Source organism: Nerophis lumbriciformis, linkage group LG05 (genome assembly GCF_033978685.3).
Source record: "Nerophis lumbriciformis linkage group LG05, RoL_Nlum_v2.1, whole genome shotgun sequence".
NCBI lineage: Eukaryota > Metazoa > Chordata > Actinopteri > Syngnathiformes > Syngnathidae > Nerophis > Nerophis lumbriciformis.
This window is the reverse complement of record NC_084552.2, coordinates 42895376-42923249: the sequence shown is the minus strand read 5'-3', so window position 1 is coordinate 42923249 and position 27874 is coordinate 42895376. Positions and strand designations below refer to the sequence as shown.

The following is a 27874-nucleotide window of genomic DNA, read 5'->3' as shown; positions in this document are numbered from 1 at the left end:
TATAACATACTGTACTTCTTTTTTTTTTACTTTAACTGAAGTATACAGTAATATACTTGTGTGACTTTAAATGGACTATATGTTAAATAATGCAACTTTACATATATTTATTTTTTATTTAAAATGAGTATGCTAGAAGAACAACTATTTTAAGGGTAATGGATGCAGCGAGTATTCAGTAAAAACAGTACACAGTAAATATGTAAATATCTAAACATCAACTAAAAGCATTCATACTTATATTTGATTTTAAATAGGAATAAAAAAAAGAATACATGTATTTCTTATTAGGGTAAACAATAAAACGCAATGACTTTTAAATTTATTTCAACTTTAGTTATAAAATATGGTTCCCAATCAAAGACTGCACCTCAACACAGGTTATATATCTATACATCCCTCTCTCTAGATATGTATACATCCAAATATATATATATATATATATATATATATATATATCCATTTTCTACCGCTTATTCCCTTTGAGGTATATATATATATATATATACCCCAAAGGGAATAAGCGGTAGTGTCACGTGGGGTTCGCAGCTAGCTGCGGGGTTGTTCTTCCAATGCAAAATAGACGGCTCCGGACAACAGCGTGAAGGTAGGCTAGGATTTATTAATATAAATCACGCACTACCGCGAACATAAACAATACAACAACAACTACAACAAAAAAAGAGGCAAGCGTGCCTAAAACGCAAGTGAGGATAATCTTAAACAGAAACTATGGCATGGACATGGAAACTTACTTGGACAGAGCAAGACATAAACCGGTGTGACATCAAAACAACGCAGGCAGAACAAGTGATGAACAAAGGTAGGCTTAAATAACAGTGACATGATTGGTGACAGGTGTGTGAGTCCGAACGTGAAACAGGTGCGTGACGTGACAGGTGAAACTAATGGTTGCTATGGTGACAAAACAAAACAAAAGTGCACAAAAAGTCCAAAATTTAAACCGAACATTACTAAAACAAAACATGATCACACAGACATGACAGAATCTCCCCCCTTACGGACAGATCCCAGATGTCCCAAAACAGAAAATATCAACAAGAGTCATGGGAGGGCGGGAGGGGGACATGGCGGTGGGTCGCCAGGCCACGTGTCCCCGTATCCACCGGGGCAGAGTTAGGTGGCGGCGGCGAGTGGAACGCCGCTGCAGCAGGCGAGGCGGGCGCCCAGGGAATGGCCACATTCGTGGCCGACTGGGAGGTGGGCGCACTTGGCGTGGCGGGCGACCAGGTAGCGGCCATATCCGTGACCGACGAGGAGGGAGGTGCGTCATCGTGGCAGGCGTGGAAGCAGCAGATGATGCAGGCAGCGAAGCTCGGCGTGGCGCGTCAGGCGGCGAAGCTCGGCGTGGCGCGTCAGGCGGCGAAGCTCGGCGTGGCGCGTCAGGCGGCGAAGCTCGGCGTGGGTCTTGGTTTTGGCGTGGCGGGTCTTGGTCTTGGCGTGGCGGGTCTTGGTCTGGCGGGTCTTGGTCTTGGCCTTGGTCTTGGCGTGGCGGGTCTTGGTCTTGGCGTGGCGGGTCTTGGTCTTGGCGTCGTGGAACTGGTACCGGAGCTTGGCGTGGCGGGTCTTGGTCTTGGCATGGCGGGTCTTGGTCTTGGCATGGCGGGTCTTGGTCTTGGCATGGCGGGTCTTGGCGTCGTTGAGCTGGTACCGGGTCTTGGCGTCGTTGAGCTGGTACCGGAGCTTGGCGTCGTTGAGCTGGTACCGGAGCTTGGCGTCGTGGAGCTGGTACCGGAGCTTGGCGTCATGGAGCTGGTACCGGAGCTTGGCGTCGTGGAGCTGGTACCGGAGCTTGGCGTCGTGGAGCTACTGGTGCAGGTGGAGGTGGTCTAGCTGGGGGTTGCGGCTTGGCATGGTAAAAGACTGGTGGTGGCGGCCGTGAGGGAGGCTGTGGCTTGACATGGTGAAGCTGAGTCACCCCACCAGTGCAGTTCCCAGCCCTAGCCCCCACCTCAAGGAGCGGATACCAGACGCGCTCCCTGCGGTCTGGAACTCTCTTTAAGGGTGGGTGGGGGGAGGTATGGAGGGGGGCAGAATCCTCCCCATTAAATTGTCCAGAAAATCTATTCACCACCCCCACTTTAGACTGGGTCTGAAAAAATCTAAATTTAGAAAAAAAATTCTCAAAAGGATTATTTTTTTTAACGAAGTCCTTGGTGGGCGGCTGACAGAGGGCGTAAATAGAATCTAAAAAAAAAAAAATCTTGGTTTCTGACGTCATCACCAGTGGGCGGGATGACGTCATCAGCACAGCTGCTTGGGGAATCCTGTTGTCCGTGGGAGGGTTTTGGGGGAACGACGCGTCATGCTGGCGAGAAAAAGCCTTTCTGGTTGGCTTCCAGCTTTGCCAGCGCGTCTCCATCACCTCCTCGTGGCCGGTCTGCGGAAGAACGTCTGCTGCCTGCGTTCTGTCACGTGGGGTTCGCAGCTAGCTGCGGGGTTGTTCTTCCAATGCAAAATAGACGGCTCCGGACAACAGCGTGAAGGTAGGCTAGGATTTATTAATATAAATCACGCACTACCGCGAACATAAACAATACAACAACAACTACAACAAAAAAAGAGGCAAGCGTGCCTAAAACGCAAGTGAGGATAATCTTAAACAGAAACTATGGCATGGACATGGAAACTTACTTGGACAGAGCAAGACATAAACCGGTGTGACATCAAAACAACGCAGGCAGAACGAGTGATGAACAAAGGTAGGCTTAAATAACAGTGACATGATTGGTGACAGGTGTGTGTGAGTCCGAACGTGAAACAGGTGCGTGACGTGACAGGTGAAACTAATGGTTGCTATGGTGACAAAACAAAACAAAAGTGCACAAAAAGTCCAAAATTTAAACCGAACATTACTAAAACAAAACATGATCACACAGACATGACAGGTAGAAAATGGATGGATATATATATATATATATATATATATATATATATATATATATATATATATATAAACCCCAAAACCAGGCACGTTGTGTAAATCGTAAATAAAAACAGAATACAATGATTTGCAAATCCTTTTCAACCTCTATTCAATTGAATAGACTGCAAAGACAAGATACTTAACGTTCAAACTGGAAAACTTTATTTTTTGCAAATATTAGCTCATTTGGAATTTGATGCCTGCAACATGTTTCAAAAAAGCTGGCACAAGTGGCAAAAAAGACTGAGAAAGTTGAAGAATGCTCATCAAACACTTATTTGGAACATCCCACATGTGAACAGGCTAATTGAGAACATGTGGGTGCCATGATTGGGTATAAAAGCTGCTTCCATGAAATGCTCAGTCATTCACAAACAAGGGTAGGGCAAGGGTCACCACTTTGTGAACAAATGCGGGAAAAAATTATCGAACAGTTTAAGAACAACATTTCTCAATGAGCTATTGCAAGGAATTAAGGGATTGCACCATATATGGTCCGTAATATCAAAAGGTTCAGAGACTGTAGAAATCTCTGCACGTAAGTGATGATATTACGGACCGTCGATCCCTCAGGCGGTACTGCATCAAAAAGCGACATCAGTGTGTAAAGTGTATCACCACATGGGTTCTGGAACACTTCAGAAAACCACTGTCAGTAACTACAGTTTGTCGCTACATCTGTAAATGCAAGTTAAAACTGTACTATGCAAAGCGAAAGCCATTTATCAACAACACCCAGAAACGCTGCCGGTCTCGTTGGGCCCGAGCTCCTCTAAGATGGACTGATGCAAAGTGGAAAAGTGTTCCGTGGTTTGACGAGTTCACATTTCAAATTGTTTTTGGAAACTGGACGTCATGTCCTCCGGACCAAAGAGGAAAAGAACCATCCGTATTGTTATAGGCGCAAAGTTGAAAAGCCAGCATCAGTGATGGTATGGGGGTGTATTAGTTCCCAAGGCATGGGTAACTTACACATCTGTGAAGGCACCATTAATGCTGAAAGGTACATACAGGTTTTGGAGCAACATATGTTGCCATCCAAGTAACTTTATCATGAACGCCCCTGCTTGTTTCAGCAAGACAATGCCAAGCCATGTGGTACAACAGAGAGGCTTCATAGTAAAAGAGTGCGGGTACTAGACTCGTTCAGACCTGTCTCACATTGAAAATGTGTGGCGCAATATGAAGCCTAAAATACCACAGTGGAGACCCCTGGACTGTTGAACAACTTAAGCTGTAGATCATGCAAGAATGGGAAATAATTCCACCTGAAGAGCTTAAAAAAATGTCTCCTCAGTTCCCAAACGTATACGGAGTGTTGTTCAAAGGAAAGGCCATGTAACACACTGGTAAAAATGCCCCTGTGCCAACTTTTTTGCCCTCCATTAAATTCTAAGTTAATGATTATTTGCAAAAACAATTTTAGTTTCTCAGTTTGAACATTAAATATCTTGTCTTTGCAGTCTATTCAATTGAATATAAGTTGAAAAGGATTTGCAAATCATTGTATTCTGTTTTTATTCACGAATTACACAACGTGCCAACTTCACTTCACTTCAAAATCCGATTAATCACAGTTTTGAATTTGGATTATTGGATTATTATTGGACTATTATTTGGATATATTGGCCAAAAATGCCATTTTGTTGTCAGAAGGTCATACAATAACATTTTCTAAAATGTTTTACTTGAATGCACGTCGTTTGTTTGCTCAAAACGATGTAACAGTTTAAGTGCAGTCAGGTTTTGGGACATTTGCCAGACACACCAATTGGATGCTCCTCACTCATCTTTGCACTAACGTATGCATTGACATGATTTCTGACGGCATAACAAACGGCGCCACCTTTTATGTTACTATCCTTTGTTAAGATAAAGGAGCATGTGCTTGGCCAATCTGTGTTTATACATGACTAATGCAATAATTATTTGTTATTAGTTGCATGCGTTACCGTGTTGATTTCAACAGCCTAATTTATAAACAGTACTGTATATATAAATACATGTTCATTGTATTTTAACTTGAGTTCGTCAATATGGTTCCATATACTGGATAGGGCTTCATCTCCTACTAAGATAATTCCTATTTCCAAAAATATATATATTAAGCAGTACAGAAGTTATTTAAAAGTCAAACTGGAAGACTTATCTCAATGGAACATAGCGTCCATTATTTGTTGGTACAGCATTTTCCCCGTGACGACCTCTTTCATCTTACGTGTCCTTTAGAGCCATGTGGTGTGTGCCAACAAAAATGTGGGGTGATCATGTGAGAGGATGTGACTTGGCCTTAATAGATAATCCTTGCCTTTGTTAAAAAAAAAGGTCAAAATAAATGGCACAGTGGATTTTTTAGCAATGACTTTCATATGATTGTTTTCATTTATTCTTTCCTTCCCTTGTAGGCTTGCAGCCTCACAACCTTCATCTTCATTTCATTGCTAGAGTCTAGAAATGAAATTACTTTAAAGTTTCAGTATTAAATCTCAAAGAATAACATTATTACAAATGCAGCATGCATGTTTGTCTTTGGCGTGCTCTGCTGGTACAATGGCAGCTCGACTGGCGCCCTAAAGGTGTATGTGTGTGTGTGTTTGGGCAATGCGTTCTGATATGTTGCATTTAGAGGTCCCTGCTTCAATCAAGAAAATGCTCCAGGCTTTAAGATGTGGAGACTTTCAAGGATAGCATCATAGAGACCAAAAAAAGCTGATAATTTTGAGGACTTGCTTCCACCTTTAATAATGGATGAGGATGCTGCTCAGTGGTCTTGTTTCTAATTGTCCCTGATTCAAACCCTGAGATTTCCTAAAACTGGTCCACTCTTTCAGAAAAGTAGAGGCCCAATGACTGCATGAACAATGACTTCTTCTTCTTTGCGCTCGGGGCTGTGCCCCTGACCAAACTGTATCTGGGGACCGATCGACCAGACCGCACAACACATCATATTGAAGTGCCCTTTCCTCAGCCCGCCAGAAAACGCAATCATCAACCTGGCCAGCCTCTGCCTGGATACAGTTTGCTGGTTGTGAGGACTGAACCAAACTGTGAAGATGTCTTACACGCAAGAAGAACAATGACTGAAAAGCCAATGATGGTCGAGTAAAAATTCCCACCTCAGAGTCACTCGTTCAGCAATAAAAAATGGTCATGTACAGTAGCTCAGTGGTCGCTTTGCATTTAAGGTTACCTGCTTCAATCCCTCGCATCTTCAGAAAATGGTCCACACATTTAGATATGGAACTGTTACGATCTGTTAGACCAGGCCATTCTTCTGTTTAGTTTTTCCTGTGTTTTTGTTCACTTCCTTTCTTGGCCTCTTATTTTGTTCCACTTCCTGTTCAGGTTGTATTTCCACTGCACTGGACCATTGTAAACACACTGGCAGATCATTGCATTGACATTTTAATCTTGCTAGAAATATTAAACACTGGGGTCCAAACTTGTGATTTATATAACACCCCTTTAAGTCTGCTGTTTTTTGGTATTTCTTTTCCTAATATCTGTGTTGGCCCTGTGATAAGGTGGTGACTTGTCCAGGGTATATCCTGCCTTTTGCCCGAAAGCAGCTGGGATAGGCTCCAGCCCCCCTGCCACCCTGAGAGGGACAACTTGACAAGCAGTAGAAAATGAATGAAATGGATGATTGATGTAACTAAAGTGTTGCTGTAGCTTGTTTACTTCAAATGCTGTCAGTAGTCATTTGTTCAACTTCTTTAGTTATACTGTGGAACTGTTATGTTCCTCAAGGTTCCATTTTAGGTCCTCTCTTTTTCATCATTAGTGCTACTCCAATGTTGACCCGCAACTTCAGTTCTAAAAACTTGTTACAGACTCACATTTACATTTATTTAGTTACATAAATCACATTACGTAAAACAATGTAGCTGCCAAAAAGGAGAGGACTTAAAGAGTTCCTTGAGGAACGCCCCAGTTAATGTTAACTTACAAATTAAGATATTAGTGTTCTAAGTTTGCTAGCAAGGTTAAAATGTCAATACAAGGATATGCCAATGTGTTTAAAGTGGCCCAAGTTATTCTATGCAACAGGAGCAGTCTAGTGTTTTTAGGAATTTGCCGCAAAACTGTTTGTTTCTAAAGTCTTGAACTGACCTCAAAGGCCAGTATGGTGTAATTTCTGGGCCGTCAGATGAATAGCCCTGTGCTTCAATCAATTAAGTACCTTCTGAAAAAACAAAAATTACAACAAAAATATGCAGAAATGATTGAAAAGTATGTCAACAATTTGCTGTAAGTTTTAACTTTTTATTATCCCCATTCCGCTTATTTCCCCGTAAAAAGTGACAAGTAAATGTATAAGCTTGTCTTGGCTTCCATCTTGGTTATTTCAACAACATCAGTTAGACAGTTTAAGGGGCGTCAACAAAAACGGGTTTACTGTAATATTTTTTTGCTCCTTTCGGGTTTTTTGCACTAGTGACTTTGTACATATTGTCAAATTGTTCATGAATATGTTCATTGATTAAACAATTATATATTTGTTTAATTTACCAAAAGTCTTTGAAATATGACCATGATCAACAAATTAAAGACAAATCATTGAATTCCAATGAAACATTTTGAATAAAAAATAGTATAGGTATTGGTATGCTGACTCTGTATTTATTTGGAATCAAATCGTTACCAGAAATTGACGTATCAGCCACCTGTATATAGAAAAAGCATTTAAAATGGGGTAATGGGACATTAAAACATGAGCGATATAAAAATAAACACAATTTCAAATATTGCACTTATTTTTATAAAATAAATTATGTTAGTTAACAATGATGAAGAAGAAGCAAGTTGTTTTTGAGGAGCAAGATTTTTAGGTATTGATCATCACTGGCTGACAAATAAAATTCAGTAAGGTGCTTGTTTGCGACGCAGCTTCAAATAGAATTATGCTTTCATCATCAGGCGTCCCAGGATGTCCTGATCTGAGGTCTGTGGATTCTCATCTGTATAGAAGAAGAAGAAAAATTATCTGACCAAACACTCATTTATTTTGTCCCACTGACCGGTTGACTAGCGGGATGGTATCCATTGGTATGGTCATGTCCAACAGAGTGGGGGTATCTGTTGTGGTACATTTCAGTGTCTGGTAGGTGGGACGCTGCATCCAGCCTGTACATGCTTATAGCTGGGACGGACTCTCTATAGTCAGCGTGCTGTCGAGTTGGGTGCATAGGATGGTTTCTGTTAACAGTTGGGGCCTCATACTGGAACGATGGGTTGATGTGTCCTGAAAGAAGCACAAACAAGAAGATGTCTATGTGGAAAACACTTGCAACTACCAAAACCTAGTCATGGAGCCACTCGCTTATTCTGTGACAAAAATGTCTCATTTTGTGTAATCAGCTGTGGTTAGGTGATAACGTCACCATCAAAGTTTCTGTGTGGCTTGTTGCTAGGGAGAAGTTGTGTTGCAGTTGAAAAAAAAGATCCCAATACCCTTGCTTAAAATTACGATCGTAATTCTGTCTTACATTCTGAAAATATATTTCTATCATCATAATTATCAGTTTCCTCATTATCTCGTTCTGCTTTAAAGAAACCAGTGGTCTTTCTGTTGTTCTTCCTCGGAGATCCCAGAAGGATAGTTGACGAAAATGAATTGAAAGACTGAAAATATTGCATCAAGTCAAAGACTCTCTTCCCTTGACAGTACCTGCATGCACATGTGCTTAAAGGCGAACTTCACTTTTTGGGGAATTTTGCCTATTTTTCACAATCCTTATGGGAGACAAGCACATTTATGTTTTTCTTTTTTTATGCATTCTAACTTGTAAATAAACATTAAACTATAAAGCCCTCTAAGAAAACATCGAAAAACCTCCATCAACGTTGTATGTAAAAACACTAAGTATATATGAAATGTAGTAGCATTGTAGTGAGATGCTCGTTCATGTACACATGTACCCTTTAGCTTTTTTCCCTCTTTCAGCCGTGCAATTTTGAATTTCCTGTTGACGAGCTTCACAATGATGACGTTGTGAATGATGGTGGTGTTGTTTTTTCCATTCAGTGGGATGCATGCGCCTATGGTGTTGATACCAACATCAACATCCTTTAATTGCAGAAAGTTGACCACTTGCTGGTCTGTTGAAGCAGCATCCATTTCATCTGGTTCTCTTCTGTTGCCAACTGCTCTGGCATAAGATCTAGGAGTGATGCACAGCTGATGATATTCTGTTGTGTATACTTATTGATATTCTCCAGATTGGTGTTGCCTTGGTGTTTTTCTGTTTTGTGCATTCTAAATATTAAATAAATGGGATCAAAAGCCTGCTTGCAATGGAGCCTTGTGGGAGTTGCTCTTTTCTGCCTATAAAAGCGCTTAAAAACATCCAAACACCTCCATTAAGGTTTTATATTCATGCTGTTAGTATATATGTAATGCAGTGAGGGACACATTAATAATAACTTTTAATATTTACCGATTTTGATCATTTTAGCATACGAGGCGCATCAATTAAAAAAACGCATCACAACGTTTTTTTTTTCATTGCATCACTAATTTGTACTCACTGCAGAATTCATGAGGCGCAACATCCATAATAAAACATCCCTTACTGTACAATGACTGCTGTCATTAGGATGCCGACTGATAGAATCTTGTTGTATTCCTGTTTTAGATTGCTCATGACTCATAAGCCTCAGGAAGAAATGGGAGGGTGGAACCAAGCGTCTTTTCGTGTCGTTCTCGCCATTCAAATTGGCTGTCAAAGTTTACCAACCTGTCGGATTACATCCTTGTCCAACTACTATCCAGGTGATATGCATTATTTATAATTTACAATAAAATTCCACGAGCAAAACAAGCAAGGAAGCAGCTTACCACTCGATGATGTAAACATAGGCACACACGCTAGTGATCACGGCGCCGCTATAAATAGTTTGTCTTCGTTAGTGCTTATAATAACAATATCACTAACACTTGGTTAATATTCAATGTGTGTTTCTACATTTGTTGTTGCTATTTTATTTAATGCTTAAATCTACCATGTTCACATTGGTTAAGTTTGTAGTTATATTACCTTGATTTCAGCTATGGTGTCATTTTTGATCATTGTTTTGTTTATATTATAAGTGTAATATTTGAATGGTTATAAATGAATGTGTTAATTAATCGTGTTTTTGTTCTGATATCAGACCAATGTCCGATACCAATAAATGATCGGGACACCCTTAATAAAAATGCAGATATGGCATGAAAGCGTACGCTTACCAGCATTGTAGGTGCCCGTTGAGAGTTTGTCAGATCGAGACCACTCCAAATCCTCTTTGAACCACTTGTTTACCTGCTTCTTTTTAATGTCCTTTTTCCTGCAATCAGTCGTTGATTAAATCCTCGTACACGTCTTGTTCAAGCAGAGCCTTTTCACGGTAAGACCGTGAGATGTACTTCCTTTACCTTTGCTTGTTGATGGACAAATACACAGTCAAGCCCACCACAGTCGCCAGGAGACACGCCAGAGTGACAGTCAAACCGGCGTAGAAGGCTGTTCTTTGGATTGGCATACGGCAGTCGGTGTTCAAGTACCAAATGGACGTCAAATCAGGACACCTGAAAACCATCCGTATCCAATGAATGAATCAACAAACTGTACGGTTACATTCGCCACTCAAGTTGCCGTGTTACAGACGAGACTGTCTGATGAAAGCCACATTCGGTTGACTCTACTTACTTGCAAACAGCTCCGGCATTCCTGAAAACTTTGCACGTTCCTCTGTTAAAGCATATTTTCGGATTCGGATGATGGACGTCGCATTCGGTGAGACACACAATCTTTTTGTTGATCTCCTTAGCAATGTAGAGCTTAGCTAAGTCTGGATCTTTTATGATAGAGCTGCAATACGCTGCAGGAGGAAGATAAGCAAAGACAATTCAGACCTTTGAGAAGTGAACACAACAATTGCACAAGCTGCCTATAGGGGGAATAATCCATCCAAGTATCAGTACTATTGATATCAGGTTAATATTGTAATTGATCATGAAACATTTTAAAAGACAGAAGAAGATATCACTAATGCTATCGGCAATACTGGTCACATATTAACCTTTTATTGGATCAATACCAACATTTGTAGTATTGCCCACCTCTAGTGTATGTTGCCTATTACGGATCGATCCAAAAAAAGATACCAAAGGCCTGTTTTACTAAGATCCAAATACCACGCACAAAACAGCATGTGCAAACTATAAAGTTGCATCTACTACTTGTGGCCGTGTTGTGTGTGATCTACGAAGACTGTGTGTGCAATTGAAATGCGGTGCGGACCGCCTTATTTAAATGAGTATTTTGCGTGTTCTATTGGCGGCTTTCACCACGGAGACACTCAATCATTTACTGCACATCCAAGTTATCGTCCTCCTACTTGTTACATTTTGCTATGTTTTTAAACAAGCAGCGGACATGTACCACATTTTATGGGAATTTTAGAAGCAGTCTTGCGGTGAATCTACATTAAAACTACAGATGTCCGATAATATCGGCCTGCCGACATAATCGGCCGATAAATGCTTTAAAATGTAATATCGGAAATTATCGGTATCGTTTTTTTATTATCGGTATCGTTAGTTTTTTGGTTTTTTTTGTTTTTTTTAAGTAAATCAACATAAAAAACACAAGATACACTTACAATTAGTGCACCAACCCAAAAAACCTTCCTCGCCCATTTACACTCATTCACACTCATTTACATAAAAGGGTTGTTTCTTTCTGTTATTAATATTCTGGTTCCTGCATTATATATCAATATATATCAATGCAGTCTGCAGGGACACAGTCCGTAAACACACATGATTGTGCATGCTGCTGGTCCACTAATAGTACTAACCTTTAACAGTTAATTTTACTCATTTTCAATAATTACTAGTTTCTATGTAACTGTTTTTATATTGTTTTACTTTCTTTTTTATTCAAGAAAATGTTTTTAATTTATTTATCTTATTTTTTATTTTTTTTAAAAGGACCTTATCTTCACCATACCTGGTTGTCCAAATTAGGCATAATAATGTGTTAATTCCACGACTGTATATATCGGTATCGGTTGATATCGGTATCGGTAATTAAAGAGTTGGACAATATCGGAATATCGGATATCGGCAAAAAGCCAATATCGGACATCCCTAATTAAAACCACCCTTTTTTTCGTGCATTGAAGGTGCTCTAATGGGAAAGGATGCGGCACTGACTGCGAATGTAAAGACTATGCAAAAAATGCATATTGCAAGAAGTTTTTTAACTAGATGTTAATAATAAATCTTCTGTTTGAAAACATCCTTAAAAACAACACAAGCAGACATCAAAACGCATCAATTATATTTGTTTTTAATCAGCCCCTTAAGTCATCCAAGAGCTATAAATTTATAAAATTATATTGATGAGTAGACAATATGTCTAATATTATTATTTTTGACAGTCTATATACAGTATGTTGACAAGCATACATAAACTGGAGCTGCAGCGCAATCGGCTCTTTTTTCACAGCCGTTTGTATAACTGTGTCAGTTTGCACCAAGTTTTCAGACTTGCTAAATAAAGATGCAAAATAGCGCTCACAGTTGTCCTTTAGTCTTGATAGATCATGTCATATATGTTGCATATATATGTATGCGCTGGTGTTGCTTTAAGGAAATTGCGACAGCTGCGTTGCTATGTTTTGCGGTGAGTCGTAAAAAGTGTTCCATCATTGTACCCTGCTAAAATCTGAGTAAAGTTATTCATTGGATATACCTTTTGTTATGGAACTTTATTACATGGTTTCAGAAGTAACGGACAATCACGTCGCGGCAAGAAAATGGCCAAGTTTAATCCTCCAGATAGTTTTGCGTTCGACCGACCAAATGAATGGAGAGATTGGAAACAACGTTTCCAACGGTATCGCATAGCAACAAAACTAGCAAAGGAGGACGGCGAAGTACAAGTCAGTTGCCTGATATATGCTATGGGTCCAGAGGCTGAAAACATTTTCAAGTCGTTCACGTTGTCAGAGGATGATCAGAAAAAGTTTGACGTTGTTTAGGAAAATACGACGAGTACTTTTATCCCAAACGGAACGTGATCCACGAGCGCGCATGTTTTTTTTTCTTTCTTTCTTTCTTTCTTTAGTTTATTTCGAACATGAACACACTTACATCATAATACATCACACAATTTCATATCATTTCATTTTACATCATGCCCGAAAAGGAGTAGGAAGAAGCAAAGCTTATTTAATCCTACCCCTTTCTCACTTCAAGCGTTTACAAATATATAGAATCATTTACTGACCTTTTATATAATAAAATAACATCTATGAATTAGTATACAACAGTTTTGTAATATGTAATTAATTAATTAATTCAGTCATTATTAACATACTGAGATACTTTCAACCTTATTTTCAATAAGGTTGAAAGTATTTCTCATAATTCTTCTTTTTTGTACTCTGTAAGCACTATTATTTTGAACAACCTCTTAAACTGGATCATATCAGTACAATTTTTAACTTCTTTACTTAATCCATTCCATAATTTCATAATTTAATTCCACATACTGATATGCTAAAAGTTCTAAGTGTTGTACGTGCATATAAATGTTTTAAATTATTTTTTCCTCTAAGGTTATATTTCTCCTCTTTAGTTGAGAAGAATTGTTGTATATTCTTTGGTAGCAGGTTATAATTTGCTTTGTACATCATTTTAGCTGTTTGCAATTTTACCAAATCACCAAACTTTAATATTTCTGACTTAATAAATAAAGGGTTTGTGTGGGTTTCTACCAGAGAGGACAGCGGCCCGGTGAGAAAGTTGAAATGTTTATCAGAGCTCTATATGATTTATCCGAACACTGTGACTTTGGAGCAGCGAGGGACGACCACATTCGTGACCGCTTAGTTGTGGGTATCGTTGACAAAGACCCGTCGCGCAAACTGCAGCTGGAGGCTGGTTTGACGCTAACCCAAACTATACAGACTGTTCGCCAGTCCGAAGAGGTGAATGCACAAGTGCACCAGCAACAAGGAGAAGCGTGCACGGCGGTGCAGGAGATCGTCCACGGACGTGGGAAATTTGCATATAGAGGAAAACAACAGTGGAGAAATAAAAAGGAAAGTGGACAGCAAGAAGCACCAAAAATGCCTAAATGTGGCAGATGTGGAAAAATACAGCACAAAGACCATGAAAGGTGTCCAGCCCTGAAATCGACATGCCACAAATGCAAAAAGGTGGGTCACTGGGAAATTAAATGTCATACAAAGGCAGTCAGAGAAGTGACAGAGACAGAGCCTGTCTCACAGACTCCATACTTTCTAGGCGCAGTCACCAATATAAACAAAAATAATGACAAGTGGACTGTAAAGATTGTAATTGGAGTGACACCAGTTACATTTAAAATTGATACTGGGGCAGATCTAAATATTATGGAAGAAGAGACATTCAACATGTTATGCCCTAAGCAGCAACTGGTGCAGTCAAATATCCCACCAATGAGCAGTCCTGGGGGTCAGCTGATATGTGTGGGGAAGTTTCAAGCTAATGCAAAGTACAAAGAGAAGCACTACTCATTCCCAGTGTATATCATCCGCAGCTGAACTGCAAACAACCTGCTAGGCAGAGACACAGCATGTGCAATGGGGCTGGTGAAGCGCATTGAAGAAGTGCACAGTGCATTTGGAAAACATGGAACTCTCAAAACAGACCCAGTTAAAATACTTTTAAAGGAGAATGCTGAACCATATGCAGTGTATACAGCCCGCAGGGTACCACTACCTCTCATACAGAAGGTCAAAGAGGAGCTACTGCGTATGGAGAAAAAAACTGTAATTTAAAAAGTGACTGAGCCTACAGACTGGTGTGCACCGATGGTACCAGTTGCAAGAAAGAACAACAAAGTGCGCATCTGCGTGGACCTGTAGAGGCTAAACGATTCCGTAAGGAGAGAGAGGTATGTCCTCCCAACTGCTGAGGAAATAACTGCAAAGCTGAGTGGCGCTACAATGTTTACATCACTAGACACTGCCTCAGGGTTTTGGCAGATACCCCTAGATCTCGAAAGCAGTAAGTTAACTACCTTCATAACACCCTTCAGGAGATACTCTTTTAAGCGGCTCACATTCGGCATCACAAGTGCTCCAGAAATCTTCCAACGGAAAATGGCGGAGACTCTGAATAGCTTGGATGGAGTAGCTGTTTACATGGATGACATCCTGGTGTATGGAAACACTCCAGAACAGCACGACCAGCATCTAACAAAGGTGCTGGAGAGAGTCAAGTCAGCTGGCCTAAAGCTAAACAGAGACAAGTGTGTGTTCAGACAGAAGCAACTTAACTTCCTAGGCCAGGTGATTGACAAAACAGGTGTGAAACCGGATCCCAATAAAGTCAAAGCCATCAGAGAGCTACCACCACCTCAGAACGTACAGGAACTCAGACGTGTCCTTGGAATGTTCACGTTCCTGTGAAAATATATCCCAAATCTGTCAACAGTGGGCCAGCCACTTTATGAACTGTTGAGATCCCAAACCGAATGGACGTGGGACCATGCACAGCAGGAGGCGTTCCAGCGCATCAAGGACATCCTGTCTACTTCTCCAGTTCTAAAGTTCTACAACGTGAATCGACCTACAACAGTGTCGCCTGATGCTAGTAGCTACGGCATCGGCGGAGTGATGCTGCAACTACACTATGGAGATTGGAAGCCAGTCGCTTATTGCTCACGTCGTCTGTCTGAGGCGGAAACAAAATACGCCCAGATCGAAAAGGAGTGCCTGGCAAGCGTCTGGGCATGTGAAAGGTTTGAGAAGTACCTTGTGGGCTTTGAGAACTTTAAGCTAGTCACTGATCACAAGCCCTTGGTGCCCCTAATGAACAAGAAAGATTTAGATAATGTTCCAATACGGTGCCGGAGACTGTTAATGAGACTAATGAGATTCAAGCCAACCGCCGAATATGCACCAGTAAAGACCTTGACTGTAGCGGACACCCTGTCGTGTAGTCCACTGCAGAACGTGACAGAGGTGACCGACACTAACACGGATGTGGAATGTTATATTGCAGCCGTTGTTGACAACTTGCCAGCTACACCACAAAAGCTTGGGATCATAAGAGCAGCCACAGCAGCTGCCAGCAACTTGCAGATGGTGCTTAAAAGTGTCAATTCAGGATGGCCGGTCTATGTGGCTGATGTTCCACTAGCCATCAAAGACTATTACCCTATAAGGAGTGAACTGTCGGAGTACAACGGAATCATAAAAGAGGATGTCGTATGATAATCCCAAGCCTTCTAAGATGTCCTGGATCGAATCCATGATAGACATCAAGGACTGTCAAAATGCAGAGAGCGGGCTAACACTTCAGTGTGGTGGCCTGGCATCTCAGCTGAAATCAAGCAGAAAATCCAGACCTGTCAGGTTTGTCATGAGATGAGACCCACACAGCACAAAGAGCCCCTCATCTCGACCCCTCTACCTGACCGGCCCTGGAAGAGAATTGCTATTGACGTATGTGATCATAACAAACATACTTACCTCGTCAGACTACTTTTCCAGGTTCCTTGAGATACTCCATATGCCTACAACCACTGCCTCACAGGTGGTGTTGAAGCTAAAAGCAGTATTTGCCAGATTCGGTTGCCCAAACCAAGTAATTAGTAACAATGGGCCCCAGTTCACATAAAAAAAAGTTAAAAGTTAAAGTACCAATGATTGTCACACACACACTAGGTGTGAGGAGTTCCGAGAGTTCGCTAGAGAGTACGACTTTGAGCACATTACCTCAAGTCTCCATCATCCACAAGGAAACGGACATGCTGAGAGAGGAGTCCAAATTGCAAAGACTATTCTAAAACAAAAAGATCCTCGACTCGCTCTCATGTCCTACCGCTCTGCAACCTGCACCTCCACTGGTGCAAGCCCAGCTGAACTGCTTATGGGCAGGAAGATAAAAACAACACTTCCAACACTTGAGAAAAACTTACTTCCTAGATGGCCTAACCTGAAAACCGTCAGGAGCAAAGATGCCGAGGAGAAGGAGAAACATGCGTTCTACTTCAACCTCCGACATGGAGTAAAGCACCTGCCGTCGCTGAGACCTGGTGATCCTGTCCGCGTCAAACTGGACAATCAGTACGCCTGGGGAACACCCGCTGTCATCACCGCTGACTGTGCAACGCCAAGATCATACATCATCGAGACTCAACAGGAGGCGACATTGAGGCGCAACCGTCGTCACCTGCAACATGTTCCTGAGCCAACTGGAGACACAGCAACTCTACCTCCATATGGACAGCTACATGACACTGCTACACAGCAGCCTTCCCCTGTCATTACTACTGAGACTGTTTCACCAACACTCAATGCCCGTCCACCTCCTGCAAAAGATGGACTGTACACACGCTCAGCCAGACTGATAAAACCTGTGGTCAAACTGACTCTGTGAAATTGAGAGACTTACCAAAAAAAAAAAGGATGTGAAACAGATACGTTAAATGCTGTGCTTTGATGCTGCTGTTGCTTTGTTGTTCTGAGCAGATTGAATATTGCTTGATTATTGTATTGATCGACTTGTCCAGGGTGTACACCGCCTTCCGCCCGATTGTAGCTGAGATAGGCTCCAGCGCCCCCGCGACCCCAAAGGTAATAAGCGGTAGAAAATGGATGGATGGATGATTATTGATGCTAGGTGATCTTGTTTTCGAAAACATTGCAAAGGAAAAAAAAAGAAAAAAAAAAAAAGAAGGAAGATGTCATATATGTTGCATATATATGTATGCGCTGCTGTTGCTTCAAGGACGTTGCGACAGCTGCCGAAAAGGAGGTGCGTTACTATGTTTTGCGGTGAGTCGTAAAAAGTGTTCGTCACATGTTTGTACCCTGCTAAAATCGGAGTAAAGTTATTCATTGGATATACCTTTTGTTATTGAACTTTATTACAGATCACACTGGCTGTGCTAAATAGCTATGGTTGCATATTTTCCTCCCAGTATTGTGGCCGTTCTGATGATCAGCATATATTCTGCATTTTAATGGAGACATACACGCTAAATGAATTGTGCTCCTTATTATGCTCACTAAAGAGACGCAATCCTCTGTGCGCACGTTTAGTAGATCAGTTTTGCGTGTGAGTGTTTTAGTACATGCAAACCTTAGAAGATCAAGCTCCAAGAGTAGAATCCCTATTGGATCGATGCTAGCATGATAAGATAAAAATAACCTTATTTGTGTTTATTGTCAAAAATACCTGTAGTGTTGTGTTACATTGTTTATATTGCTGTATGTATATATTATTTACAAGCTCAGGGAATACATTCTTGTAGTGCTTTAGGGGGAAAAAGCCCCCAAATTTCAATGACAGCTAATAGTGGAATTTGCTTTGCTTGACTTATTTTGCACTTTTGATTTATTTAGCTCAAACAATTGTATGTAATAAAAGGAAGTAGTTGTATTATTTAAGCACTTTTGACTTAAATTTGGTCAAACAATTGTAAGTAATAAAAGGCAGTACTTGTATTATTTTATTCTATTGTTGTGTTTATACTGTATATCATTAAATCAACAAAAAAAGGTCAAATCAATCTTGAATGATCTTGACAAATTTCCAAGTAAAAAGTATTTTTACGGCATATTTACCCTTTATTTACTTTGTATCGAATCAAAACCAAAATATAGACTATGCTAAGAGCCAAGCTACAAACTGTATACTTACTGTCCAAATTCAATTTTGTTTTATTCACCGTGGGCATCTTTGTGATGTTGAAAGGACAACCTGCAAAGTCACAGGTCAGAATTAATGCTTAGTCCACTGGCGAATGGAAGGATCATGTACTATAATGTCCTACTTGGCGTGCAGCTAACCAGCTCCTGAGCAATCTTAGTAACCTCTTCCACGTTCATGTTGTATGTCTCGTCGTTGCTGCCGTTGTTTGGGACCAGCACCACTACATCATGCAGTACACTGACGCTGAAACACAAAGATAAGCATAAAACGCAATGAGCGATGAGTGGCCACATTGCTATTCAGTCTAAATGTTTCATCACTTTTGAAAACATTACAATGTGAGCTTTGTTTGTGAATAGAATGAAAAATCAATGCAATATGTACAGTGCAACCCATTTAAGTCGATGACCCTCAGACTGGCTGACTCACGTCACCATGAATGGTCGAAACCGTAACTATCAAAAGTAAGCATGTTTAATTTTTTTTATTAGAATTTTTATTATAATAATTGATTATTATAACTGCTTGCACATTTACTTGTCGCATTCACTAAACACATAATGAAAACAGGCCATGATAAAGGATTTTTTCACTTACAACATTATTTTTTTCCATTTTTGCTAACTTTTATTTTGTTTGTTGCTTATTCATGTGGTAATGTATATCTTATTCGTTGTAATGCTGTGTAACTAGACAGTAGTTATGTCACTGTTGTCGTTTCACACTGCTTAGCGATAATGAAGAAGTTCATAAGACCACAACACAATGGCAGATTAGGGCAAGCTACTTGTAAAATAAAGAATGCTAAAGTTATTCTATATTAAATGAAGCTTCACTACACTGAAGCTACCCACCAGAGAAACATAGACAAGCTAAGCTACAATAAATAACAAAAGTAGCTTAACTACATCAAAGCTTTTTTTTAATTTTTTTATGAACAAACTTCATTCCCAGTCATTGCTATATGATCAATAAAACTGTGATACCGATCAGATCAGTTCAATTGATTTTCCAGTTTTGTAACTTTATCGTTTAGTTATACTGTAGATGAAGACGACATTCTCAAATCCTTGGGTAACAAGTATATTACTACCACTGAAATATAAATATATATCAGACTAATACAGTAACTGTCACTGAGTCACGGTTGCATAATAAGCATAACTGAACAGGCGTGTACTAAACAAATATTGTTTTATAGTTGCAGATGTAGTCATATTTCTCTATTATATTTGCATTTTCTATTTTTAGCTTGAGATAGTCAACAAACCCCGTTTCCATATGAGTTGGGAAATTGTGTTAGATGTAAATATAAATGGAATACAATGATTTTCAAATCATTTTCAACCCATATTCAATTGAATGCACTACAAAGACAAGATATTTGATGTTCAAACTCATAAACCTAATTTTTTTTTTTGCAAATAATAATTTACTTAGAATTTCATGGCTGCAACACGTGCCAAAGTAGTTGGGAAAGGGCATGTTCACCACTGTGTTACATGCCCTTTCCTTTTAACAACACTCAGTAAACGTTTGGGAACTGAGGAGACACATTTTTGAAGCTTCTCAGGTGGAATTATTTCCCATTCTTGCTTGATGTACAGCTTAAGTTGTTCAACATTCCGGGGGTCTCCGTTGTGGTATTTTAGGCTTCATAATGCGCCACACATTTTCAATGTGAGACAGGTCTGGACTACGGGCAGGCCAGTCTAGTACCCGCACTCTTTTACTATGAAGCCACGTTGATGTAACACGTGGCTTGGCATTGTCTTGCTGAAATAAGTAGGGGCGTCCATGGTAACGTTGCTTGGATGGCAACATATGTTGCTCCAAAACCTGTATGTACCTTTCAGCATTAATGGCGCCTTTACAGATGTGTAAGTAACCCATGTCTTGGGCACTCATACACCCCCATACCATCACAGATGCTGGCTTTTCAACTTTGCGCATATAACCATCCGGATAGTTCTTTTCCTCTTTGGTCCGGAGGACACGACGTCCACAGTTTCCAAAAACAATTTGAAATGTGGACTTATCAGACCACAGAGCACTTTTCCACTTTGTATCAGTCCATCTTAGATGAGCTCAGGCCCAGCGAAGCCGACGGCGTTTCTGGGTGTTGTTGATAAACGGTTTTCGCCTTGCATAGGAAAGTTTTAACTTGCACTTACAGATGTATTGACCAACTGTAGTTACTGACAGTGGGTTTCTGAAGTGTTCCTGAGCCCATGTGGTGATATCGTTTTCACACTGATGTGTGGATGTGAGGGATCGAAGGTCACGGGCTTAGCTGCTTACGTGCAGTGATTTCTCCAGATTCTCTGAACCCTTTGATGATATTACGGACCATAGATGGTGAAATCCCTAAATTCCTTGCAATAGCTGGTTGAGAAAGGTTTTTCCTAAACTGTTCAACAATTTGCTCACGCATTTGTTGACAAAGTGGTGACCCTCACCCCATCCTTGTTTGTGAATGACTGAGCATTTCATGGAATCTACTTTTATACCCAATCATGGCACCCACCTGTTCCCAATTTGCCTGTTCACCTGTGGGATGTTCCATATAAGTATTTGATGAGCATTCCTCAACTTTATCAGTATTTATTGGCACCTTTCCCAACTTCTTTGTCACGTGTTGCTGGCATCAAATTCTAAAGTTAATGATTATTTGCAAAAAAAAAATGTTTATCAGTTTGAACATCAAATATGTTGTCTTTGTAGCATATTCAACTGAATATGGGTTGAAAATTATTTGCAAATCATTGTATTCCGTTTATATTTACATCTAACACAATTTCCCAACTCATATGGAAACGGGGTTTGTAATTGGTCATTGTAATTCAAGTTGCAATGGTTTCTAGTATCTACCTCATTGTTGTGGTCTGATATATGTTACTCACTTTAGCATCTAATTGTCATGCAAAGACCCCTGTTTAAAGTTAGAAACAGAGGTGTTACTCATTTTTAAAAACAAGGGAGATTTAACTCCAAGGAGATGCACTAATAATAAATATACCCAATCATAATATTAATAATGATAAATAATGATAATTTACATTACTCACTGATGATAATTCTATGTGTATCAACTAATCTCTACTTTACACTCTGAAGTAAAGGAGAACCTGATAGATTCATAATCATTTTAGGTGGAAAAAATGTCAGATTATTTAAATTCATGTTCTGGCCACTTTATATAAATTTGGTTGGCTGTTTTTGTTAAAAAATAAATAAATATATTGCAATACTCTCGTTTGTGTTAAAAAATGCTTTGAGACCAGGTAGTTCACAATGTAACCCAGAATGAATAAATAGATATGAAATAATATAAGTGAATGACATCATTTTATTGGTCATCACAGAAAATATTTGCTGGTGCTTTACGAGTGTGACAGTCCAATGTTGCTCGTAAAAAGAGATGATAGAATCGTATACGGATCTTTTCCTCCAATTCGAGTCTGTTTTCCCGCATAACAATCCTTCCTTATTTGGGTCATGTTGATCCCTGTGTAGCTGTACAGACTTTTGGAATTTTAAGACACCGACTTGTCCATGATTTCGACGTTTTAATCATGGCACCATACATTTTTCTCACTTTTTCTTCTGAGATTGTGTAACATGCGAGTCCTACCCCAAATTGTGACGTCAATGAAAACACTATAATGCAATGCACTGACTTCCTGTGTGTTTCCAGTTACCCTTCTGTTGTTGGTGTAACTCTGTGAATAGCCAGTCCGTCAGCTGCTAATCTCACCTGCAATAAAGATAAAGATAATAGCATTTCTTATCTGCGAAGTCCAACTTAATATCTAACTTGAAAGACAGAGAGGGAGTGCTTCACCTTTGTCACATCGGAGGCTGATCGTCTCGAAAAATGCTTGGTGGATAATCGACTGAGCAAAAAAAAAAAAAGAGATTGATATTTTTCAGTTCTCGTCTGTGTTCATTTTCACAAATATCCGTGGTTTATGTGGTGTTGTTCATATTATTATACTATTGATGGTACTATTGATTTACAATGTGTAATACAAAATAACAAGTGTATTATTTATATTGTAATTATGATTAATCAAATTTAAGTAAAATTAACAAAATCATTTAATAATACATTTTCCAGTAAAAAGTATCAGTTTCAGATCCAAATTTTGCAGTATCACCCACTCCTGGGTCATACTCACCTCACTTTCGTTACCACAACTTTTTTAAAGTTTTCTAGTTTGTTTCCTTTGTAAAAGTCCCCCATCTGTAAGATAAAGGACATTGAGGAGCAGGACAAGTTGGGTTAGATAAACGACAGATACAGTGCTACTGCCAGATAGATCAAAACAAACAACTTAGACCTTGTCTGAAAAGTTCGCGACAAATGCTTTGTAATCTTTAGAGGTCACATCGTCATAGTTGGCGTTGTAGTCTTCATTGATCACTACGTTGACCTCAACCGCTCTGTTGAGGACATCTGCGAAGAGAGGGCGACTGATTGGCAAGGTGGTGTCAAGACTATACAATGTTCTCTGGTGTGTACTGAGACAGAACAGTACCTTCCGTGATGGGTTTAACCGTCTCACAAGACTTTCCATCAAACCCACTCAGACAGCTGCAGCCACTTCCTGTGAAAGTTCCACCGTTCTGGCAATAAATGGGTTCAATAGTTGCTGTTGGCTCCTCTGTGGTTTGTGGCTCTGTGGGATTGGTGGTTTCTGGGACAATGGTGGTCTCAGCAGGATCAGAAGTGTTTGCCCCAGTAGTTTGCGGTAGTGACGTGGTCTCTGGGTTCTCTGGGGTTCCTGTGTTGATCTCAGCAGTAGTTTCCGGTAGTCTAGTCGTCTCACCAACCTCAGGTGTCAATGTACTTTCTGGATTGGTGGTTTCTGGGACATTAGTGGTCTCAGCAGGATCAGAAGTGTTTTCCTCAGTAGTCTGCGGTTGTGACGTGGTCTTTAGGTTCTCTGGGGTTCCTGTGTTAATCTCAGCAGTAGTTTCCGGTAGTCTAGTAGTCTCACCAACCTCAGGTGTCATTGTACTTTCTGGATTGGTGGTTTCTGGGACATTAGTGGTCTCAGCAGGATCAGAAGTGTTTGCCTCAGTAGTTTGCGGTAGTGACGTGGTCTCTGGGTTCTCTGTGTTGATCTCAGCAGTAGTTTCAGGTAGTCTAGTAGTTTCACCAACCTCAGGTGTCAATGTACTTTCTGGATTGGTGGTTTCTGGGACATTGGTGGTCTCAGCAGGTTCAGAAATGTTTTCCTCAGTAGTCTGCGGTTGTGACGTGGTCTTTGGGTTCTCTGGGGTTCCTGTGTTAATCTCAGCAGTAGTTTCCGGTAGTCTAGTAGTCTCACCAACCTCAGGTGTCATTGTACTTTCTGGATTGGTGGTTTCTGGGACATTAGTGGTCTCAGCAGGATCAGAAGTGTTTGCCTCAGTAGTTTGAGGTAGTGACGTGGTCTCTGGGGTTCCCGTGTTGATCTCAGCAGTAGTTTTAGGTAGTCTAGTAGTTTCACCAACCTCAGGTGTCAATGTACTTTCTGGATTGGTGGTTTCTGGGACATTGGTGGTCTCAACAGGATCAGAAGTGTTTGCCTCAGTAGTTTGCGGTAGTGACGTGGTGTCTGGGTTCTCTGGGGTTCCTGTGTTGATCTCAGCAGTAGTTTCATGTACTGTAGTAGTTTCACCAACCTCAGGTGTCAATGTACTTTCTGGATTGGTGGTTTCTGGGACATTAGTGGTCTCACCAGGATCAGAAGTGTTTGCCTCAGTAGTTTGCTGTAGTGGTGTGGTATCTGGGTTCTCTGGGGTTCCTGTGTTGATCTCAGCAGTAGTTTCAGGTAGGCTAGTAGTTTCACCAACCTCAGGTGTCAATGTACTTTCTGGATTGGTGGTTTCTGGGACATTGGTGGTCTCAACAGGATCAGAAGTGTTTGCCTCAGTAGTTTGCGGTAGTGACGTAGTCTCTGGGTTCTCTGGGGTTCCTGTGTTAATCTCAGCAGTAGTTTCATGTAGTCTAGTAGTTTCACCAACCTCAGGTGTCAATGTACTTTCTGGATTGGTGGTTTCTGGGACATTGGTGGTCTCAGCAGGATCAGAGGTGTTTGCCTCAGTAGTTTGCGGTAGTGAAGTGGTCTCTGGGTTCTCTGGGGTTCCTGTGTTAATCTCAGCAGTAGTTGCCGGTAGTCTAGTAGTCTCACCAACCTCAGGTGTAATTGTACTTTCTGGATTGGTGGTTTCTGGGACATTAGTGGTCTCAGCAGGATCAGAAGTGTTTGCCTCAGTAGTTTGCGGTAGTGACGTGGTTTCTGGGTTCTCTGGGGTTCCTGTGTTGATCTCAGCAGTAGTTTCATGTACTGTAGTAGTTTCACCAACCTCAGGTGTCAATGTACTTTCTGGATTGGTGGTTTCTGGGACATTGGTGATCTCAGCTGGATCAGAAGTGTTTGCCTCAGTAGTTTGCGGTAATGACGTGGTCCCTGGGTTTTCTGGGGTTCCTGTGTTAATCTCAGCAGTAGTTTCACCAACCTCAGGTGTCAATGTACTATATGGGTTGGTAGTTTCTGGGACATTGGTGGTATCAGCAGGATCAGAAGTGTTTGCCTCAGTAATTTGTGGTAGTGACGTGGTCTCTGGGGTTCCTGTGTTGATCTCAGCAGTAGTTTCAGGAAATGTAGTAGTCTCACCAACCTCAGGTGTCAATGTATTTTCTGGATTGGTGATGTCTGGGACATTAGTGGTCTCAGCAGGATCAGAAGTGTTTGCCTCAGTAGTTTGCGGTGATGACGTGAACTCTGGGTTCTCTGTGGTTCTTTTATCGATCTCATCAGTTGTTTCAGGGAGTCCTGTTGTCTTACCAACTTCGGGTGTTTCTCTACCTGCTAGGTCGGGGTTTTGTGGAACACCAGCAGTCTCAGCAAGATAAGGTCCTAGAAGTAAGTTCACAACTGTGAATTTTGGAGGCTGAAATTATAGTACTAAGTCACATCACATTTGGTATTTATGAAGCAAGTCGTTGTTAGTGCCAACTGCCTTCTACATGGTTTATCAGTCAAAATAATAATTTTAACATGGATTAACATTTAATGTAGGTAGTTGTTAGTAACTTAACAAAAAGTCACAACTGGTCCTCCCGACGGAAACCTCGAACCAACAATCTCCCTATGTAGGAGTGGTGGGAAGACAAAATAATGGAACTTTCCATGCTAATAAACCAAAGCTTTAGGGTACATTGTTGTAGTTTAAAGGTTTCAAAAACCTTTGTTATTAGATACGCCAGAATATTCTTGCACATTTTAATATTCTGTATGTACTGTATCTTGTGGGGTCAACTTCATAGGAGCTATGGGATCCAAACAGGGAGGGTCAGTAAGAGTTAAAGAGCAACTCATTCTCAAATTGGGAACAGGACGAGAACATATGCATTAGTAATTGCTATGAAATGGAGAAGGGCTAAGATCAAAAAAAGCCTTGCTTCTTCCTACTCCTTTGCGGACATGTAAAGATAAATTAAAATTTTGATACTGTATATATGTTCGAAATAAACTCCAACCAACCAACCTTACACAATACTTGTGTGTAGAGAACACACAAGTATTGTTTGTTTTATGTTTGAATGTCTGTAAATAATTTGATTTCCATCATTTTTTTTAAAATTCCAAATAAGTATTGATCATTCATATCAAAGTGTTTATTGCATAGCTGGCAAACTGCGACACTGACCAATAATTAACTTTTTAGCTGTTTAAAAGAAAATTACCTCAGAATTAATGGATAGTGGATAAGGGCTGGGTATGATTTAAGCAAATTAAGAGCTCGCACACCTCTCAAGTAAAGATGAAAAACTGATAAGTTTATGTTCAAAAAAAATTATATTTGGTCATGATGACTAAGAGAAGTCTCTCGAAGTTTCGGTAATGATTTATATAGAACAATAAGAATGGTAAGCACAGTATGAGGATTTAAGAATGCGTTAATATTTTAGGTGTGTATAAAAACATGATTGTCTGAAATGTGTACATTATTTGAGCATAAGAAAAATATATTCCAGATGAAGATTGCTCAGTACAAAAATAACTGAACTTACCATTTGCAGAACACAGGCCGACAACAAGAGCAGCTATGATGAGGATGTATGAAGATGCCGCCATAAGCGAAGTACGTCCCAATCACCAGTGATGAATGTCACAAATCCAGATGTTTGTCCAACTAATGTGAGCCACACAGACTTCAATGAGAGACCTCGAATCATTTGCTCATTCCTCCACCCAGATTTAAGGTGTGGAAAAAACAACGTCACTGATAGCAGACCTTACGACGATAAGGCATGAGATGTACGAACGCAAAAAGGGCGCTTCCCCAGCAATATTGCACTCTGCCCTCTTCCACCTGGACAGCATAACAGCCAGGTGGTAAAAATCCTTCAATGTTCACATTACTTTTACATCACATCACATTTAATTTTCCTGAGGGAACTCTCCTGAAGGAATCAATAAAGTACTATCTATCTATTAAAAAGTGCAATGGATTTATATTTCCAAAATTCCAGTGAGGGCCATGCACACTAAACATATCAAAGGATCGAAGGGGCCACTTTGATATTGTTTGCATATATTTTCTTTTTTTTATTTTCAAAAAGGTTAAAAATAATATAAATAGAGCTGTCATACTTTTAAGAAGTTAATAAACTCATGTGATTAATCAGGGGCAGCACGGTGCAACAGGGGTTAGTGTATGTGCCTCACAATACGAAGGTCCTCGGGATCTTTCCGTGTGGAGTTTGCATGTTCTCCCCGTGACTGCGTGGGTTCCCTCCGGGTACTCCGGCTTCCTCCCACCTCCAAAGACATGCACCTGGGGATAGATTGATTGGCAACACTAAATTGGCCCTAGTGTATGAATGTTGTCTATCTGTGTTGGCCCTGTGATGAGGGTCCAGGGTGTACCCCACCTTCTGCCCGAATGCAGCTGAGATGGGCTCCAGCAACCCCGAAAAGGACAAGCGGTAGAAAATGGATGGATGTGATTAATCACTAAAAAATATTGCCTTAATGATGTGTACGGGCAGATTAATCACACAATTTATTTTTGACCTTACATGCTCTGTTACCTAAATTGTGGATGGTTACCTACTAAGTGTGATGTTATACAGTCAGTGTACAGATCAATGCATACGTCAGTGCAAGTATGAGTGAGGAGTCTCCGGCTGGCGTGCTCGCTGGCAAATTTATTTCCAAAACACA

At 40.5% G+C, this 27874-nt stretch overlaps 1 protein-coding gene across 1 annotated transcript; it reads right to left on the bottom strand.

The window, feature by feature from the left end:
• Window positions 1–7622: 7622 nt before the first annotated feature.
• Window positions 7623–26829, bottom strand: LOC133605619 (uncharacterized). The gene is made up of 13 exons (XM_061958848.2): window positions 26719–26829; window positions 23192–25561; window positions 22994–23109; window positions 22832–22896; window positions 22495–22546; window positions 22352–22407; window positions 18772–18893; window positions 18639–18698; window positions 10639–10810; window positions 10365–10517; window positions 10179–10276; window positions 7969–8192; window positions 7623–7908 (listed from the first exon to the last, which is right to left on the bottom strand). The coding sequence occupies exons 1-13, from the start codon at window positions 26780–26782 to the stop codon at window positions 7864–7866; spliced, it is 3597 nt and encodes a 1198-aa protein (XP_061814832.2). The 5' UTR covers window positions 26783–26829; the 3' UTR covers window positions 7623–7863.
• Window positions 26830–27874: the final 1045 nt, after the last annotated feature.